The sequence below is a fragment of the Lupinus angustifolius genome, chromosome LG11 (assembly GCF_001865875.1).
Source record: "Lupinus angustifolius cultivar Tanjil chromosome LG11, LupAngTanjil_v1.0, whole genome shotgun sequence".
NCBI lineage: Eukaryota > Viridiplantae > Streptophyta > Magnoliopsida > Fabales > Fabaceae > Lupinus > Lupinus angustifolius.
The window spans coordinates 2,476,096-2,495,028 of NC_032019.1; the positions used below are offsets into that span (position 1 = coordinate 2,476,096).

The 18,933-nt window shown below is 31.8% G+C and overlaps 2 protein-coding genes and 1 pseudogene across 3 annotated transcripts; 2 read left to right on the forward strand and 1 right to left on the reverse strand.

Moving 5' to 3' along the window:
* Nucleotides 366-2,156, forward strand: LOC109359532 (probable acyl-activating enzyme 6). The gene has a single exon (XM_019604234.1). It carries the CDS (start codon nucleotides 480-482, stop codon nucleotides 2,148-2,150), a length of 1,671 nt encoding a protein of 556 aa, XP_019459779.1. The 5' UTR covers nucleotides 366-479; the 3' UTR covers nucleotides 2,151-2,156.
* On the forward strand, nucleotides 12,078-13,732 carry LOC109359635 (annotated as a pseudogene).
* Nucleotides 15,139-17,626, reverse strand: LOC109359337 (KH domain-containing protein At3g08620-like). 2 transcript variants are annotated; one of them, XM_019603961.1, is made up of 7 exons: nucleotides 17,280-17,626; nucleotides 17,081-17,169; nucleotides 16,215-16,366; nucleotides 15,987-16,085; nucleotides 15,777-15,899; nucleotides 15,547-15,690; nucleotides 15,139-15,406 (listed from the first exon to the last, which is right to left on the reverse strand). In XM_019603961.1, the coding sequence occupies exons 1-7, from the start codon at nucleotides 17,369-17,371 to the stop codon at nucleotides 15,260-15,262; spliced, it is 846 nt and encodes a 281-aa protein (XP_019459506.1). In that variant the 5' UTR covers nucleotides 17,372-17,626; the 3' UTR covers nucleotides 15,139-15,259. The 2 variants fall into 2 exon arrangements, with proteins under 2 accessions (XP_019459506.1, XP_019459507.1); XM_019603962.1 differs by having other exon boundaries at nucleotides 15,777-15,893; nucleotides 17,280-17,617.

Consider the following 18,933-nt stretch of genomic DNA (forward strand, 5'->3'; position numbering starts at 1 on the left):
ATACATATATAATAAATAGAATCATTTTTTCCCATTTGACAAAATGTATATATATTTATATATTTAATATTCAATAATTTATCTAATAATATCATATAGTCACCTATTAAGATAAATGTGTACATTTTTTATGCTTAACCGTCCGATAAGTAGAGATGGTCATACCCTACAAACTTTATCCAAAATACTAATAATATTCAGATGATATATGAATTAAAATTTCTAAATACTTATTATTATTATTATTTTGCTTAATTCTTATTTCTACCACCAAATTTATCTTCCTCTCCCAACTCTCTGACGCCACAATTTAGTGCCATGCTTCCAGAATCACACCCTTTTTTTCACTCTGACAATACCTCTCTTCCATACGTACTCATAGATCCCCTATTTAAGAAAAACCACACAACCCAAAAATTTCATTGCTCCATTCTCCAACCAACAACCTTGTCAGTAGTAGTAGTAGTATTCTAGTAACGATGGACCACCTAAGCCCATGCCCTGCAAACTCACCACCCCTTACTCCACTCATCTTTCTTGAAAGAGCAGCCACTGTCTACGGTGATACACCTTCCATCTTTTACGATAACAACATTTCCTTCACTTGGTCCCAAACCTACCGTCGATCACTTCTAATCGCTTCTTCTCTTTCTTCCCTTGGAATCCAAAGGGGTCATGTTGTTTCTATCCTCTCACCAAACACCCCCGCCATGTATGAGCTTCAATTCGCCGTACCCATGTCCGGTGCAATCCTTAACAACATCAACATTCGCCTTGATCCTCGTACCCTATCCCTGCTCCTCCACCACAGTGAATCGAAGCTTCTCTTCGTTGATGTCCAATCCATCTCTCTCACTCTTAACGCCCTTTCATTGTTCCCGAAAAATTCAAAAACCCCTCTTCTGATCCTCATTGCTGATGATACGGTTGCACCACTTCAAAATCCTCCCCCAGCCCTTGATTTCGTTGACACCTATGAGGGTCTTGTAGCAAAGGGTGATCCTAGTTTCAAGTGGGTCCGACCTAATTCTGAGTGGGACCCGATCACTTTGAACTACACCTCTGGAACCACTTCGGCTCCAAAAGGGGTGGTTCATAGCCACAGAGGAACATTTATTATGAGCCTGGATTCTCTTATTAACTGGTCCGTTCAGAATCAACCTGTGTACTTGTGGACTCTACCGATATTCCACTCTAACGGTTGGAGCTTCCCGTGGGGTATGGCAGCCGTTGGAGGAGTAAATGTCTGCACGCGTAGAATTGACGCGCCGACAATCTACCATGCCATTGACACTCACGGTGTCACTCACTTGTGTGCTGCGCCCGTTGTTCTCAATATGCTAGTAAATCACAACAGAAACAAACCGCTGAAGAACCCGGTTCATATCCTTACCGGCGGTTCGCCACCTCCCGCAGTGGTTCTCTCAAAAACCGAGGCGATAGGGTTCGTGGTGACCCACGGATACGGCATGACAGAAGTATGCGGGGTGGTCATATCATGCGCGTGGAAGAATAAGTGGAACAAATTTCCGTTGACGGAGAGGGCGAAGTTGAAGGCGAGGCAGGGGGTGAGGACGGTGGCGATGACAGAGGTTGATGTTGTAGACGGCGTTACCGGAGCAAGCGTGAAACACGATGGGTTAACTGCAGGTGAGATCGTAGTTCGAGGAGCATGTGTAATGTTAGGTTATCTTAAGGATCAAAAAGCTACATTGAGTTGCATGCAAGAAAATGGATGGCTTTACACGGGGGACATAGGGGTAATTCATGAAGATGGTTACTTGGAGATAAAGGATCGGTCAAAGGATGTGATAATAACTGGAGGAGAGAATGTGAGTAGCGTGGAGGTTGAGGCGGTTCTTTATACTCACCCGGCGGTGAGTGACGTGGCGGTGGTGGCTAGGCCAGATGATTTTTGGGGGGAGACGCCGTGTGCATTTGTGGCGTTGAAGAGTGGGTTAGAGAAGAAGCCGACGGAGAAGCAAATTATGGAGTTTTGTAGGGAGAGTTTGCCGCATTTCATGGTGCCGAAGACGGTGGTGTTTTTGGAGGAGCTGCCGAGAACGTCGACGGGGAAGGTTCAGAAGTATGTGCTTAGAAAGGATGCTCAAGCTATGGGACCCATAGCAGCCAGAGCTAGTCGCATGTAGTTAATGCAAAAGAATAATTTGAAAATCAAGTTATTTGAGTAACATTAATGCTTTCTTTTTGTTGGGAGAAGGTAATAAGAAAAAAGAAAAAATGTGAGAAATAGTAAAGAGGAAAAGAAAAAGATAAGAAAAATAGTTTTTTTATATTACTTGTTATGAATGAAATTTATAATAAGTATAAGAGAAATTGTATTTTCTTTTTTATTTTGGTTATCGGAAAATATTTTATTGTAAAAGAGGTAAGTACTCTTAAAACAAAAAGAATATAAAATATTAATAAAAGAGAGTTTTTAAATAATTCAACTCTTCTCACTCTAGCATTTATGCTTATTAAGTGAGAAAAGATTTTACGACAGATATGTTTTTTTCACTCTTCAAGTTTCACTTCTTCTCAAAGGGAAAGGGTATGTGACAAAAATTCATTTACTCTACAATTCTTTCTCATTAACTTATTTTCTCTCTATCTCTACCACCAAATGAGGGCTAACATTCATTTATATATAAAACTGATAGGTGTAACAATAACATCTTAGATGAAAATAATTCTCTTTTCTTTCAGGTTTTTTATTTTAGTTTCAAATCAAAGATAAGTATTTCAAAATTCAAGAATATTGTCTGAATAATTTCTTATTTAAGCACCTTAATTTTTAATTCCTATTTCTCAAGTTTATTTATTCCCCAAGGCAGTAGGCATCTATTTACTCTTTCACAGCCTCAGCACAAAAGCAGATTATCTTTTGTCTTTAGTTGTCCAACTATGTGTCATTCTACAGTCACACCAGAACGACAAATTGACAAATTAGAGAAAAAATATTCTACAAAAAGAAATAACCAAAACTTATAATAGGAAAATGAATAAAACCATCAAACAACTCCATATCAATACAATAATAGTTAATGCATATATAAATCAGTTTTTAATGGTGGAGAAAATCAACATAGTAAATAAATTAATAAAAATAAACTAGGTAGTTGGATATTTGATTAATCTATTATTTTACTCAAAACTTTTATCTAAGATTTTGCCTAGTAATAAATAACATATCTCATTTAATTTTTTATTAATTGTCATACTAACATATTTAGATATTTGATAAAATATTATTTGAATTAGTATAGAATCATATAAAACTTTTAGTATATATGATTTGGATTCCTTTAAGATACCTTTTAGATTTGATCATCTTATTTAAATATTGCATTAATTGAATATTTGATTAATTAATTTTTAAATAATGTAGTATCATAATCATACAGTTGGTATAATAAATTACTTCAAAAAACATGGTGGTAGTAATAACCACAATATCTCTAGCCTTTCATGTAGTTTGTTAGGGGATACTATGATAATGACCTAAAAATCTAAAATAGTAATGAATATAGGAATTGATCTTATTCAAGTATCTATTACACATAAAGGAAAAGTGATAATTTTAAAAAATAAAATCAATTCCTATATTAATTTTAATAATACCTTATTGCATGGAAGCAACTCTTTCCTATGTTTGACATGTGTCCACGAAATTGAGATATTTCATCCCATTTTTGATACATAATTTAATACTATTAATAAGATTTAGACAAATATTTATTAATAGAAATTAAATTAATTTTTAAAGTAGTACTTAATTGGTGAGAGAAATAGACAACATGATTATGATATAGATGTTTTTTATTCTTTGAATAAGAATTGAAGTTTTCTTTAAGCTGTTAGGATCTCCTCTTCCAAGTGGCAATCAACCACTACATTGTAATCCTTATTAACAAACGTTAAGGGAGAGAAAAACAAGTGGAAGAAAAATATACTTGTGCAATATAAAAAAGGAATAAATTTAGGTATAGTACCTTAGGTATTTGTGGTACTGGTATCTAATAATATTATGATACTTATAAAAAAAATTATCTCATCATTTTACCTAGTAATCATTGTTAATAGTGTTAGTCTGAGCATTCTAAACACTCATCTTCTCTTTTCTTTGATATTTCACATTCTCTCTGTTTTTTTAATTTCTCTTGTCATCTCTGCAAATCTCTCTTCTCATCTCTATGAATCTCTTCTTTTATATTTAATTCATATTATCTTTTTTCAACCCAAAATGGATGCACCTATGAATGATCATTTGGAATGTGCTGGTAAGGTTATTCTATTTTATTTGATTTTGTTTATTTTATTTTTTGTTATTATTATGTAATAGCTTTATTTATAGAATATTTATGGAAATGTTTAAATTTAATATATTTTTTCTTTCTCATCAAATTAATAGATAACACATAGGGTGAAGTAACTAAGAAAGATATAATTCCATAAGATTGCATGGAGTTTGAAACAGGAGATCATGCATATATTTTTTTTAATATGTATGATTGCTTCATTGGTTTTAGCATTAGAAAAGATTGGAGGAATACAAACAAGTTAGATAAGGAGATTGTAATAGCTCGAAGATTTGTTTGTTTTAAAGAAGGCTTAAAGAGAAAGAGAGATCAAGAAGGGGGAAAACCCCGAAAAGATATTAGAACGTGAGCACAAATGACTATTGGTAGAGAATCAAATGGAAAATATGTTGTTAAATCATTTGAAAATGAGCATAATCATGATCTTGCAACTCCCAAGAGTAGACATAAGTTACCATCACAAAGGAGAATTTATGTTGCTCAAGATGCCGAAGTTGAATTGGCAAGTCGTTCCGGTATACGACAAAAAATAATTTTTAAGTTTATGGGTTGACAGGTTGGAGTGCAAGAGAATGTTGGCTTTATGTCTAAAAACGTTAGTAATCTTTTGAGTTCTATGAGAATGAAGGAAATGGAAGCAGGTGAGGTATACACTCTACTCCGTTATTTTAAAGCAAAACAAATAGAGAATCAATCATTCTTTTATGAGATCCAACTTGATGTTAATCATGAAATAACAAATATTTTCTAGCGGATGCTAAAATGGTTGTAGACTATACTTATTTTGAAGATGTGGTATGTTTTGATACTACCTATCGCACCAACAAAGATCTTCGACCATTTGCTCCCTTCATTGAATTCAACCGCGATCGAGAAAGTGTGTTATTTGGTGTTGCATTATTATATGATGAGACATCAGCATCATTTGAATGGTTGTTCAAAACTTTTCTTAAGGATATGTGTGGAAAGCAACCAAAGACAATTTTTACATATCAAGATGCTACAATGGCGAAAGTAGTGAAAATATTTTTCTTGAATCATATCATCGTTTATGTTTATGCCATTTGTTTCAAAATGCATTGAACAACAATATTATATACTCTAACCTTGACAGTAAAGAACAATATAATATATGTTTATGGTTTGATTGATCTTTGGTTTTAGTTATTTGTGTTCATAAATCACTAGTTCATTGATTATCATCTATTTGTTAAACCAAAGTCACTATCCTATGTATACACAATGCACCAAACAGCCAAAAAAAACAATATGCATGCTAAGTGCAATAGCAGCAAACATATGAAAGATGAAAAGACTAAAAACAAAATAACAGACTGAAATAACCCAAACTTCCACTAATGGAAGTTTCATCATTTTTTGTTATTCCCAAACTTTTACTAAACTTCGACTAGTGGAAGTCTCCACATTTTCTATTATTAATGCTAAAATTACCTTATTTCGAACACTATTAACTTTTGCATAGTTCACAATCATGTATTGCATTATAATTTAGAGGTTATTAGTGTAGTTTTCTAATATCTAAAGTAAGGTCTCATGTTATGCCAAGTCATGGTACTGTGTAAGTTTATTAAAATGTTCATTAATTGTTGCACAAATTTTGTAATCTTTGCATTAATTCTTTATTTACTATTCTTAGAATTAGAACTTGAGGATGATGTTGGAAGATGTTTTGTGTGGGTTATTGTTATCCACTTATATAGGTTTATAAGTGTTTTGGTTCTATTTTAGAATAGTTTTTACTGTATAGAATAGTTGTTATGCAGCAGGGAATATTACATCATTCATGAAGAATAAGAATAACCAATTTATAAATAATTCATAATTAATCTTTCATACAATGTTGATAATATTTGATATAAACAATTCATCACTAATCTTTAATATAAACAATTCATCAGTAATATTAGACACAAACAATCTTTGATACAAACAATTCATCACTAATCTTTGATACAATTTATAGTAGATGTAGTTCTTAGAATTTGAGACAATCTTCAAAGTATAAGAAATGTGTCACATGAAAACAAATATAAGGTATCTCTAATCTTTGATACAATGTTGATAATCCATAGGTCAAACTAAATGGTTTATCATGAAGCTTCTTAACAAGTTCCCATTTATTGAGACAAAATATTCTCCCCTCAAGGTAGTATATAAGGATCTTCTATCCATTATTGATTTCTTCAATTTTGGAATCACGAACATATTTGTAAGGACTTTCTTCCCTCAATTTTGTAACTTGAACTACTTTTGGGACATACTCTTGACGAATAAAATGAAACAAATAAATAGTACTTGCACTCATCTAAATAAGAGATATATGCAATCAATTAACACCACAACATAAATAGACCAAAGAAACCACTACAATCTCATATTCATATATGTCAAATTGCAACTAGGGAAGATCAATGTAGTTGAAATAAGGGAAAAAATGCAAGTGTTTTTAATATCCTATATAAAAAGCATAAATATTTACAATTAAAAGGCCACAACAAAAACATAATCACAACAAATGTCCTGCACAACAAAAACATATGTAATGTCCTATACAAAATCATAATCACAATTGTGTGATTTTAATTTCCTGCACAAGAAAAACATCCATAATAATATTAGCATAATCATAAGTCAAATTCAACTCTCTCATGTTAGGAAACAATATAATTGACTTTCTCATGTAGATCTACTATTATGGAAGTTGTTCATTCTTGAATTTTAGAGATAAAAATATCGATTCTGGTGAGAGAAAGAATAATGACAACAAAAAACGTTGGTTCTCTTCTACCAGTCATAGGAGAAACGTAGAGGAGAGAACATAAGAGAATAGAAGAGAAAAGAGAACATGAGACATCAAAGAAGAGAGAATGTGCAACATGAAAGAAGAGATGATAAATTCAGAAGCACTAAGGGATTTGAGAAAAGAGATTCGTGAGAAGAGAGATTCAGAAAAAATAAAATAAAGAGAGAGAATGTGAAACATGAAAGAAGTTCATAAAAAATAAAGAGAGAATATGAAACATCAAAGAAGAGAGAGAAGATGAGGATTTAGAATGCTGAGATGCTAAGATAGATTAACACTATTAACAATGATTACTAGGTAAAATGTTGAGATATACTTTTTTATAAAGGCCAAAATATTATTGGGTATCAGTACCACAAGTACCTAAGGTATTGCACCTAAGTTTAGTCCTATAAAAAAAATTATTCTCAACATTTTTTTAGCCACTGTCAAAAATTTCTAGGATGTCCATATGAATCATTTCACCAATTTATATATAGATAATAGATTGTTATGACTCTTAAAGTGCGTAATTGATTTGATACAATAAAATTGACATTAATTATGTACTACATTAACATGTCTCATTATCATTGAAGGTTGAACCAGTTCATATTAATTCAACTTGTAGTAATAGGATCATGAATAATAAGAAAAAATATTTATATGCATTTACAATATAATGAATTTTATAAATACTATAATTGTATAATATTTATGTAATATTAAATAATATATCAAATATACCCTTCTACAATTACATTATATATTTATTACTCATACTCCTTTGTATTCTAATAAATATTTTATTCCCATAAATAAATGAAACGTAATTTTATATTGGTGATATATTTGTATAAATTTGATAGTTACAAGTTACAACCCATTCATTTGATATGCGTCATATTAAAAAAAACATTCATTGAGAAACGTAATAATTATAGAGTCTAATACTTATATATTATTAGTATACAAATTTATATATAATTATTACATTATTTATTAATTTTTTATAATATTTTTTGAAGAGAAAATAATAATTAAAAATAAATAATAGATAATAAATTAAGAATGGATACAACTTTTTACATGTGCATATATGTTTTTGTATGCTTATATATAATGTACCCAAAATACTAGCATACTAATTTTCGGAATGATAAAAATTTGTATGAAGATACATGTAATATATTATAGTTGGAGATAAATACTTTTTATGATTTTTGATATTATCATTTAAGATTAAGTTTAATTAGAATTAAAATATTAACATTTTGTCAGAATCTTATTGGTTGTCTTTACATAGTTTCATGTTTCAGGATAAGGATTTATGTCCGGGTAGACTGTGTTCAAAATTGCATTTATTGGTCGTTCTTACCCCTCATTCACTTTCTCACCCTAGTTCTTAGCCTTCATTTATGTTTCTGCCATAGTGATTTCTTGACAAATTTGGCCTTATAAGTTCAAATGCTAAAAGTTGTCAACTTGTCATAGAATTCAACAGTTTGGGCAAATCAATTGCTATACGTCTATACATATTAGTAGCTTTTTTAACTTTATTGCTTATTCTAGAATATAAAGTTGCACCAACAATTCTTGATCTATGTAGAGAATGTTTAAGTTATTGAGGCCCATTAGGTACCCGCTTGCCATAGAAAATCAGCATGACTATATTTCATACTAATTCTTCTATTTATAAAAAAATGATACATATCACTTATAATCTAATCACTAATAAATAAAGTATTTTATTATAATATATGTCATATTCTTATAAATATGAGGATATAACAGGATGATATATAATTTTACTTCAGGAAACCACAAAAAATGTAAAATTTGCGACACATGTGGGTGTTTATAACATTGGAGTTATAACACTTTAAATACGAGCTTGTCTAATGTGTGCAAGGCCACATGCTAGCAAGATTAGTTAAATATTAATGTGCACACATTCTTTTAGATTGAAAATCCGTGTTGATCATTGAAAATTTCTACATTTGTCAATTTGCTCACTTAAATAATAAAAAATTCAATTTGACCATAAATTTATTTAATCAAAATCATAGGTATCAATCAATGAGAAACAATTTTATTTGAGCCAGAAATAATCATTGTGGAAATTGAATTCCCATGGACTTGAATTAGACATGGTAAAAGTTAGAACAACTCCTCCTCACCATTTCGTAGCTTGTTAGTACTTTTTTTTAATACAAGTGAAATTTGACTTTTTGCAACACAAACTTTTTAACAAACTTAAATCATTTATTTTTATCCAAATAAAAAGAGAGTATTGAATTACAGAGGAAAAAAAGTTGAGTTTTTGAAGAAGAAAAATCATGGAGTAAGGTCAAAAGGCTGAGCAGGACTTCACCCTACTCGTTTAACCAATACAATTTGATTATGATCGGATTTGAATAAGGTCGGTCTCGTCGTGTTTATGATTGAGCTTGAGTTCAAATATTAAACCCAAACAATATTTAGGTCAGGGTAGGGATTGGCATGACCCATCTCGATCTGTCTCATGATCACTCACTCATCATGTTTGTATGTGTCTCTAACTCTCTATTCAAATGTTACATAGTAATGTCACCTTTTTGGTCGAAAATATAATTGATTTTCTAATTTTTCATCATATGTACATGATTAATAATATACATGTCATTTTATATGTCAAGTTACAATAAAATAATATTAAGATGACTTTATATATATAATGAGTATGAATTATATTTAATCGGGTCTAAGGTTGGAGTTAAGTTTAAAGGTTAAACCGGTCGATATTTAGGGTTATATTAGTTTTGGATCTAGATCCAGATTCAAAAAGTGATCCAACCAATATTTAGGACCGGCTAAGGACAAACCTTAACTCATTCCAACTCATTCCATTCACACCCTAGTGTGGGGACGCTTCCTAGTCGATCCTATTACATGTGCTCTTATTCAATGAGTGAATGAAATGACGAGTACTTTGCATCTTCGTTTTAGGCTCATGTAGGGTTATAGCCCCGTGTCTGTGTCTATTCACATCGCATTTATATGACAAATCGACTACATTTTTAGCACTCAAACTTACAATCAGTAATAATATTGGATACTGCAGCTACAAATGCTTAATTGAGTTATATTATTGACACACTTAGTCTCATCATTGTCACTTAGGGAAAACTTTTTGGACCATTACTGATTTTTATGTGTTTGTGTATCAGTTTTGGTATTGATAGACTGAATATTTAAAAATTGGATATGAACTCCACATGTTAGAAATTGATTCAGCACTAGAGCTGTTGAGTCAAAGCCTTTAGGTTTGACCGATGCATTGCAGAGGCACAATCCAGATTGTGCTGAATTTGTAATTTGTGTAAAGAGGGTGGTAAATGTGAAACTAATGTAAACTTGATTGTTTCCAACTCATTACTAATCGACTAAATATTTCTGCCAACTCGATTAAATAGACTTATGTCAAGTCGACAAAATAGACTCATGTCAGATCTACAAAATAAATTTATGTCAGCTCGATTAAAGAGACTCATGTCAGCTTGACTAAATAGACTTCCGCCAGCTCGACTAAGTAGACTCCTGTCAACTTGAATAAATAGACTCGTGTTGGTTCGACTAAATAGACTATTGCTGACTCGACTAAAGGGACTTCTATCGACTCGAGTAGATAGACTCACGTTAACTCGATTAGATATACCCCTACCAACTCGACTAATAAACTCATGCCACCTCGACTAAATAGACTCCCACGAGCTCGATTCAATAGACTTCCATGAGCTCGACTAAACAGATTTCCACAAGCTCGACTAAATAGACTCTTGTCGGCTCAAGAACATAGACTCCTACTATTTTGACTAAATAGAGTCATGTTACCACGATTAAATAGACTCCTACCACCTCTACTAAATAGACTCCTACCAACTAGAGCAATAGATTCTTGTTCAACTAGACTACATAGACTCTTGCCACATTGACTACATAGACTCTTGTCAGCTCGACTAAATAAATTTTTGTCAACTCCACTAAATAGACTCCTCTCAACTCAACTAAATAGATTCTTGCCACTTCAACTAAATAGATTCTTATCAGCTCAATTAAATAGACTATTGCCAGCTCAGCTAGATAGACTATTGTCAACTCGATTAAATAGACTCCTATAAATGGAATAAATAGATTCGTGTCAATTTCAAATGCTTATTCGACTTGAGATACATTTGATGCAAGGAAAAACTGGAAAAATTTAAGTGCAATGGACAAAAAAATTTATACATTGGAATAGTGAGAATAAAGCTTTGGATATCTATCATTTCAAACCTCATTGGATGAGAGTTTCTGTGGACAAACTTGTATCCCTGATTTAATGGTGGAAAAAAATATGACTTGTCATGTTCACAGTTTTGAATTTTTCCCTATAAATAATCATTAATAATTTAATTGTTGTGTTTGTCATCTATTCTAAGGGAGGGGACAGCATTTAGATTAACACCTAAATTTTTTGTGCTAACCTTCTAGGTGATATTAATGAGAAATTGGGGAAGAATACTAGCTATCTGATGCATTCATGTTCAGTGGTAATTTTGCCTCATTATCTTCAGTTACCCAGTATGCAAACTTAGATGCAGTTTGTCTCTAGAACAAGGTCTAATGGTTTGTAATGATAGTTGCTGTTTTCATGCATACTTTTGCACTGCTCCCTATAAATAATCATTACTGATAATTAGTTTTCTGGATTTCATGGTGATATCTGTGACATGAACTTGTAAGTATCTGCTTACAGCCCAGCCTGTGATGTGATCATCACTAAGGATAAATGGGTTTCTCGGGTTCATGCAGAAATATGTTAATGCAATGATCTTTAAATGCTGTACAAAGGGGTTTCTCTCAGGCATACTTACAGTTTGATAGGATAGTAATACACGTTACTTAGCCGTCCTAGATTTTAACAAGCAAACACATTTTGGAGAAGGGTTTATGTTGGCGCTCATTATGACAAACTTAATCTGATATTATTGACAATGCATCAACAGATACCATAATGAAAATTATCAATAACAACTGGCAAAGTTGAAAAGGCAAAATCAGATAGTAGTGTCTGAAAGCGAAACAGTAAGAGCGAGATTCAACAATATCGTACATATTATTTGCTGGTTAAACATAATTAAGCAAACATTATCAGGAGAATATCCAATCTGCTCCTGTCATGAGCTTAGTACCTGTGAGACAACTTCTCCTTCTCCTGGTAGGTCTGAACATACCTGCATCCAATGCGAGATAAATTAGATATAGAAGCAGACTAATGTGGGAGAGAGTGAGATCAGACAGCCAATTTCCAATCAAAACTACTCGGCAAACGGGTAATTCTATGCAGAGGTGAAAACACTCAAAAGATGACCGATTTAGCATGAGATGCACTGAGATTCATGGAAACATTAATAAGCTACTCCAATTCAGTTCACTCCACCTCAATGGCCAGTGCTAAGTTAAATTACTTGTTTCAAGAAAACAAGTACCCGGTGAAAAATCCAATTAAATTTTTAGTTTTTCCATTTTTCTTAGTTTCTTTGGTACAACTGCCCAACACTGGATCAGCATCATTTCTTCCATGCATAAAAATGAAAGTTATAAATAGGAACAAGCACCAAAAGTAATTAATTCACTCTTAACATATTAAGGCATCAGTATATGCTGACATATAAATTACCCTCCTTAATCTATTTGGCCATAGATCCTGGACCTCGTTAATGAATGTTCCGCAAGGAATTTTCTCCCTCTACAAATAGTTGTTTTGAAAAAGGAAGTTGTTTCAGGTTCAATTTGACATGTTTGGCAAACCCAATTAAAATATGAAAAGTGATTTTTATTGAAAACGGTTTATGGAGAAGATTCAACCTTACTTGAAAATGAAAGAAAAAAAGGCTGATTATTTTGAATTCAATCACCTTCTCCGGTTTCACCTCTGCATAAATAATTACCAAGAAAAATACAAATCTAGACATAGAACAATACGATTTTATTTCCTATATAAAAATGATTTTTCATTAAAACAAAATAAAACAGATTATCTTAGAATCACTTTCCATCGAAAGCATCCCAAAACATATAATTGATTATACGATAATTGACCATAAAAATCACTGGCTATGCATATAATATCGATTCAATCTAAATCTTATTTTTCATCAAAAGATCTCTCAACAAGAATTTAATTAACACAAATCAAATATTTTAATATTAAAACCAAAACCTTCTAATCATCAATAATCTGATTCAAAATCAAAGCCATAAAACATTATGGATAAACGAATTGGGAGAAAACCTACGTGTATACACCGACGATGGGAGTGAGTAAAAGTGTTGCGCTGATCCAATTCTCAGAGATCTTGTGGTGAATCTTATTTGGCAAATCCTTCCATAACCCACCCATTATCTTCTGTTGAAACGGTGACAAAGCGTACACCACAGACTTCACCGGAACCGATGCTTTCGCCATCTTCGATCAATTAACTGCGATTGCAACAACAAAATGCGAACGATGATTATGTAATTGGAATATTCTAGAGAGAAGAAATCCCTAATTCTATATCCTCTGCTCTTTTTCTATTATTGGGTTTGGAATTTGTGGATCTCTTTTCTCTAACTGAATCCGGTCCAGTCCAATCGCATATCTCATTAGTTAGGGTTTTATAAGGCCCATGAACCTGGTTCATCATGGGTACTGTTTTCTTTTTGATTCAGTAAATTTTTTTATTGGTTTGGTACTCCTACCCAATACATTTTTCTCCCAATTCTCAATCAAAACAATTTCTAAATTGAAAAGATTTACCAATTCCTTTTAATAATTTTGTGATTTTTTAACAAAGTATATATGATTCTAAACTGTATCAAAGATTTATTACTCTATACATTCCTATAAATATCTCCCTTAGTGTAATTAAATTTGACCTTTAATTTGATTAGAGGGAATGATTGGTTTCAACCACACATTTAATAAACATGCTAAGATAATGTATTATGTCAATCATGTAACAATAGGATATGGATAAATTAAAAATTCACATGAATTATGTCAATCATATAAGCATAAAGTAGTGTGAAAACGATAGTAAAAGTTGGAAAATTTAAATAAAGGATTAGAAGTATAAATATTTAAGCTAAGAACTAATCAAATGTTTATAAGTTAAAATGAACTAATTGATAGATTACCCCAAGTCCACTATGAACATTTAATGGTTTAGATCTATTTACTAATTTAAACCATTAAAAAAAAGTTAGGAGAGTCTCTTGATACCACTTTTATTTGTCTCCTAGATATCACAAAATTTCTTACTTGGTCACAACAAAAATAAAATGAATAAGGAAAACAAAGCAATGTATATTGCCTGAATATGTTGTCATTGTCAAGGACAAATAGAAGAACACTACATAATGATGATACATCAACTCACGTAAATTATTTACACTATTTATCATGAATCAGACTTTAAGCTAATCTTTAAAGCATTAACGGAATTTGGCAAAAAAAGATGGAGAAGTTGGTGGTGACTGGTTACATAGTCACGTAAAGTATCTCCTGTCCCATTTCAGGTGTCTCAATGGTATTCCAATCCAATTAAAGTTTATCATATAATTAAAAAGAATAATCATAAAAACATAAAATAACTTTGTATGTTATTTGTTGAAATATAATTGATTTGAAATATATGAACGAGAACTTTTCGGTACATGTAATACTTGTTCTTATGCAAGATGATGTGCTAAAGAGATATAAAATAGTCTCACTTTATAGAGACAATCACAAAGTCAAGCCAAAAGAAGATTAGTTTGGCTGAGTAGAATTAACTGCCAACAACATCCACATCTATATTAACCTCAAAATGCCCCACCATTTAGACATTATCCTTAAGACATGGCCATTATAAAAAGAAAGTGTTAGGTTATTGTGCTCAGTTAAGTACTTATCTAATATGAAACACTTGTTTTCCATATTATCATAATTAATAAACACTATATGAGTCAAAATATAGTAAGGTCTTCAAATCTGCAAGACCATTTCTTTTGCAGCTACTGAGCTACATAGAATTTAGATACATAAAGTAACATCAAATGCAACAATTTTCAATATAGGAATAGAACACTATTGGTCTGTTTTGACTCGTTTTATTTCATTTGAAGTGAATGGAGAGATACTTCCACTCAGTTGAGGACCCTCTTCTCTAAAGTTGGAATTGAGCATAGCAAGTTCTCTCAGTTGTTGCCTCTTGTAGAAGTCTTGTGACTCATCCTGCAAGTAAAAAAGGATTAGAATCAGAAACACATATAAGTTTATGTACAAAATGTCACATATTAATGTATCATTTGACCAAGGAAAAGGTAGAAACAAAGTATATCATTAGTATATTATAATGTCAGAAATAGAGATACCACTGGTTTAAGTAACTCCTCTATGATTTCCTGTGCTTGCCTCATCCTTATATCAACAACATTTGCAGGTAATTCAGCCTCAATCAAAATGTGCAGTGGATCATTCAGGTGCTCATAGCCTGGCCTTCCCCTTAACAACTCCTCCTTGAGATTATAAAAGATAGTGTGAAGTTAACATTTACTAACAATATATAACTGTTATATGACATTCAATTAGAAGGTTATGTTACCTTCTCTTGGTCTTTTATTGAACCTCTCCCTCTGATATATACACGGCAACCTGTGGTAGCTTCGACTCGCCTCAGTGAATTACCCCTCGGGCCAAGAAGCCGCCCAACAAAATTGAACTGAAACTAAAAATGCATAAGAACATAACACTATAGGAACATAACATGAACATTTTAAATAAAAAATGTATTAGAAGTTTTTACATATCTTACATTTGGGTAGCTATCATAAGGAATATCCAGGCGTAATATCCTCTTCACAATTGGTGTTGTTAGCCAATCCACATTTAATCCTTGAACTCCACCTAATATCTGATGTAAGATTGGACTTTAACCTCTTAACAAATGAAAAAGACTAAAGGAAAAGTAGGAATTGGATACTAGCCACTAGTAGAGAGTGATGAGTGGTCCAATGAATAAAACAGAACATATAATACTCACTTCATGTGACAGGCTGTTCCAGCCAGTGAAGTTCTGTGTCATGTCTGAAGAAAGCATGGGACTATGCTTGGGGCTTCCAAGCTGAACTCTGTCATGGTCCCTAAATCCTTGCTTCTGTATCAATCCATTCTTACCAGAAACCCTTAAAATCTCTGATAAGGTAATACTGAATGTAAGAAGTAGTATAAGGAATGAGACATTCCTACTTAAATTTAAATATGAACATGAAAGGTATTGATAGCAGACACATGACAATGAACAATGAATGTTCTAGCAAGCATTAATAATATGCTTGGCATGTTTTATAAATAGAAAAAAAGGACACAGAGGTTAAAAAGTGAGACATTTTTGTTCTACTAAAAGGGTAGAACCGGAGATTACAGAACACTCTGATCCATTCTGTTCTATCTGTTTGTCAACATAAGGTGTTTCCTTTTCATGAATTTATGAACATATAAGGATTCTTTAGAACAATATAGAAGTTTGCTTTTGTCTCACATATACGAATCGGAGACTAATCCAGCCATTTGTTCATTATTTTACTTCTAATTCCATAAGGAATTATTAGCTATGACAGAGTTATGCATTAACCAGTAAATTGAAATGAAATGAATTCCTGCTATACTTCAACCTGGTAAGAACAGAGTAGAGTAAAATTTTACAAATCAGTGCATTTCAAAGGAGATAATAAATCCTCAATACACAAAAAAAATAAGATACTAGTCCAAGTTATCAGAAAACTGAGTTTACGACTAAGCGCAATTGAAATAAAACGAGATGTGAGATTATTTGAATCTACAAGAACAATAAGAGGAGGGAATTCTCCATAATAGAAATCATGAGTATATTAATCTAGAATAACTTACCTTGATTTAAGAGTCTGCTACACAAGGGTAGGACTTGCATGAATGGTCCAAGTTTCTGGTATTCTTCTAGCAGTTCTGTTAAGTATTGACTATAAGAAGCACAAGTAATTCATATATGATATAAGTATACATATATAGAACACTGAAAAACCAAAACCTTTACATTAAATATCAGAAGAAGAATCACCCTCATATGTACCTATCAACATCAAAATTGCTTCTCATGTATATATTTGGAGAATTGGCCATTCCTGTTGGAGGTGAAGGAATCTGATTATACAAACCAGACATCAATAATTCTGCATGAAAATGAATTTCTTGCCAAGAAAGAGTTGAATTTTTTTAAGGGAACAATAGAAAAGAAAAGGTTGCTTGAGATGGGGTCTAGAGTGATAAAAATCTTGTTATCACATCAGCTATGTTTGAAAATAAGAAGAGAAAATGGTAAGGAAAGAAGGAAAGGAACAAAACTAGAAATATAGTTGGAGGGCCACATTATGTAGCTTAGTAGTAAAAGCAAGCCTTAAAGGGTGTCTCTAACTGTCTATCAAAATATCTATCTCTTTCAGGGGGTATCATAATTGTTTGTTTTGTTGACTTTTGTTGCATATGCAAAGTTAGATCCTTATATATATGTATTTATGTATGTTTATATGCATGTTTTTCCTTAATAAACAGGTGTCTCTAAAAACAAAGTAAATGATTTTCAATGCAAAGTTATTTTATTTTACTTCTTTAACCAAGGTTCTTTATGCACTTATAGGCATTTGCTGTTATTAAATGTACATATACATAACACCATAACTAATAAGAATCAAATCAAATCCCTCCTTTTCATTTTCAAGTCAAATTTTTTTTGTTATTTAGACTACTATCAATCTTAACAGCTTAATGGGCTATTATTGATTACTAAAATCAACTTAGATTTGTATGAAATCTCAAACGATTAATGTTATACCATTTGCCTTATATACCACTTGTCATTCCCATTTTGTCTTATTACTCGAACTATAACCAAGTACCTACCAAAACAATTCCCTTTGATCGAAAGTTTATAGCTTTCATTATTACTTGCTACGGAATCAGTTAGCCAGAATATTTTTATAGAGTTTTTTCTGATACCATTACTTTTTTGGATGATACTGCTATCTCTTAATAACTAGTTAATTATTGAGTACTATATTAAGTTAATTAAGTGTTTTATTTGCTTAAATTAAATTACTAGCATATGACATTCATGTTAGCCACGGCTCTTTTCAATATTAAATATACGTTTTAAGCCATGAAATATTAAAAAAAAAGACAAATCTTCTCCTCTATCTGTCTTCATTTATTCATGAATTAAATTTGATGTCAATTACATATAAAGTGGTAGGTGTTTTTTCCATCTTTTGTTACAAGTGGTAGGTGTTTTTATGAAATAGTAAATTGTCTCATTTATTTGTAGGGAGGATTATCATTCTATATTTAAAAGGCATGGATTGAAAAACCTTTATTTCCCAATAACCTTATATGTCATGCTTATAATATCCAATAAATAAAGAAAAAATTGTGGACTCAAATATGTATAATATCTCATGTTGAAGTAAATATGGTAGGATATATCTATGATATATGTATAATTGAAATAAATTTATAAGCCAGAATATGTATAATTGAAATAAAATATCACATGTGAATAGAGGTTAGAGGTTAAGAACTAAGAAGTGAGAACAGAAGAGAGCATAGGATTCCAAGAACTATGAGGTGTCTTGGCAGAAATTTTTGCATGTTGGGCCAGGGATAATAACTGGAGATCAAATAAGCCAGAATTATGAGTCATGGGTTGTCTTACAATCTCTTGTTGTGTTTGA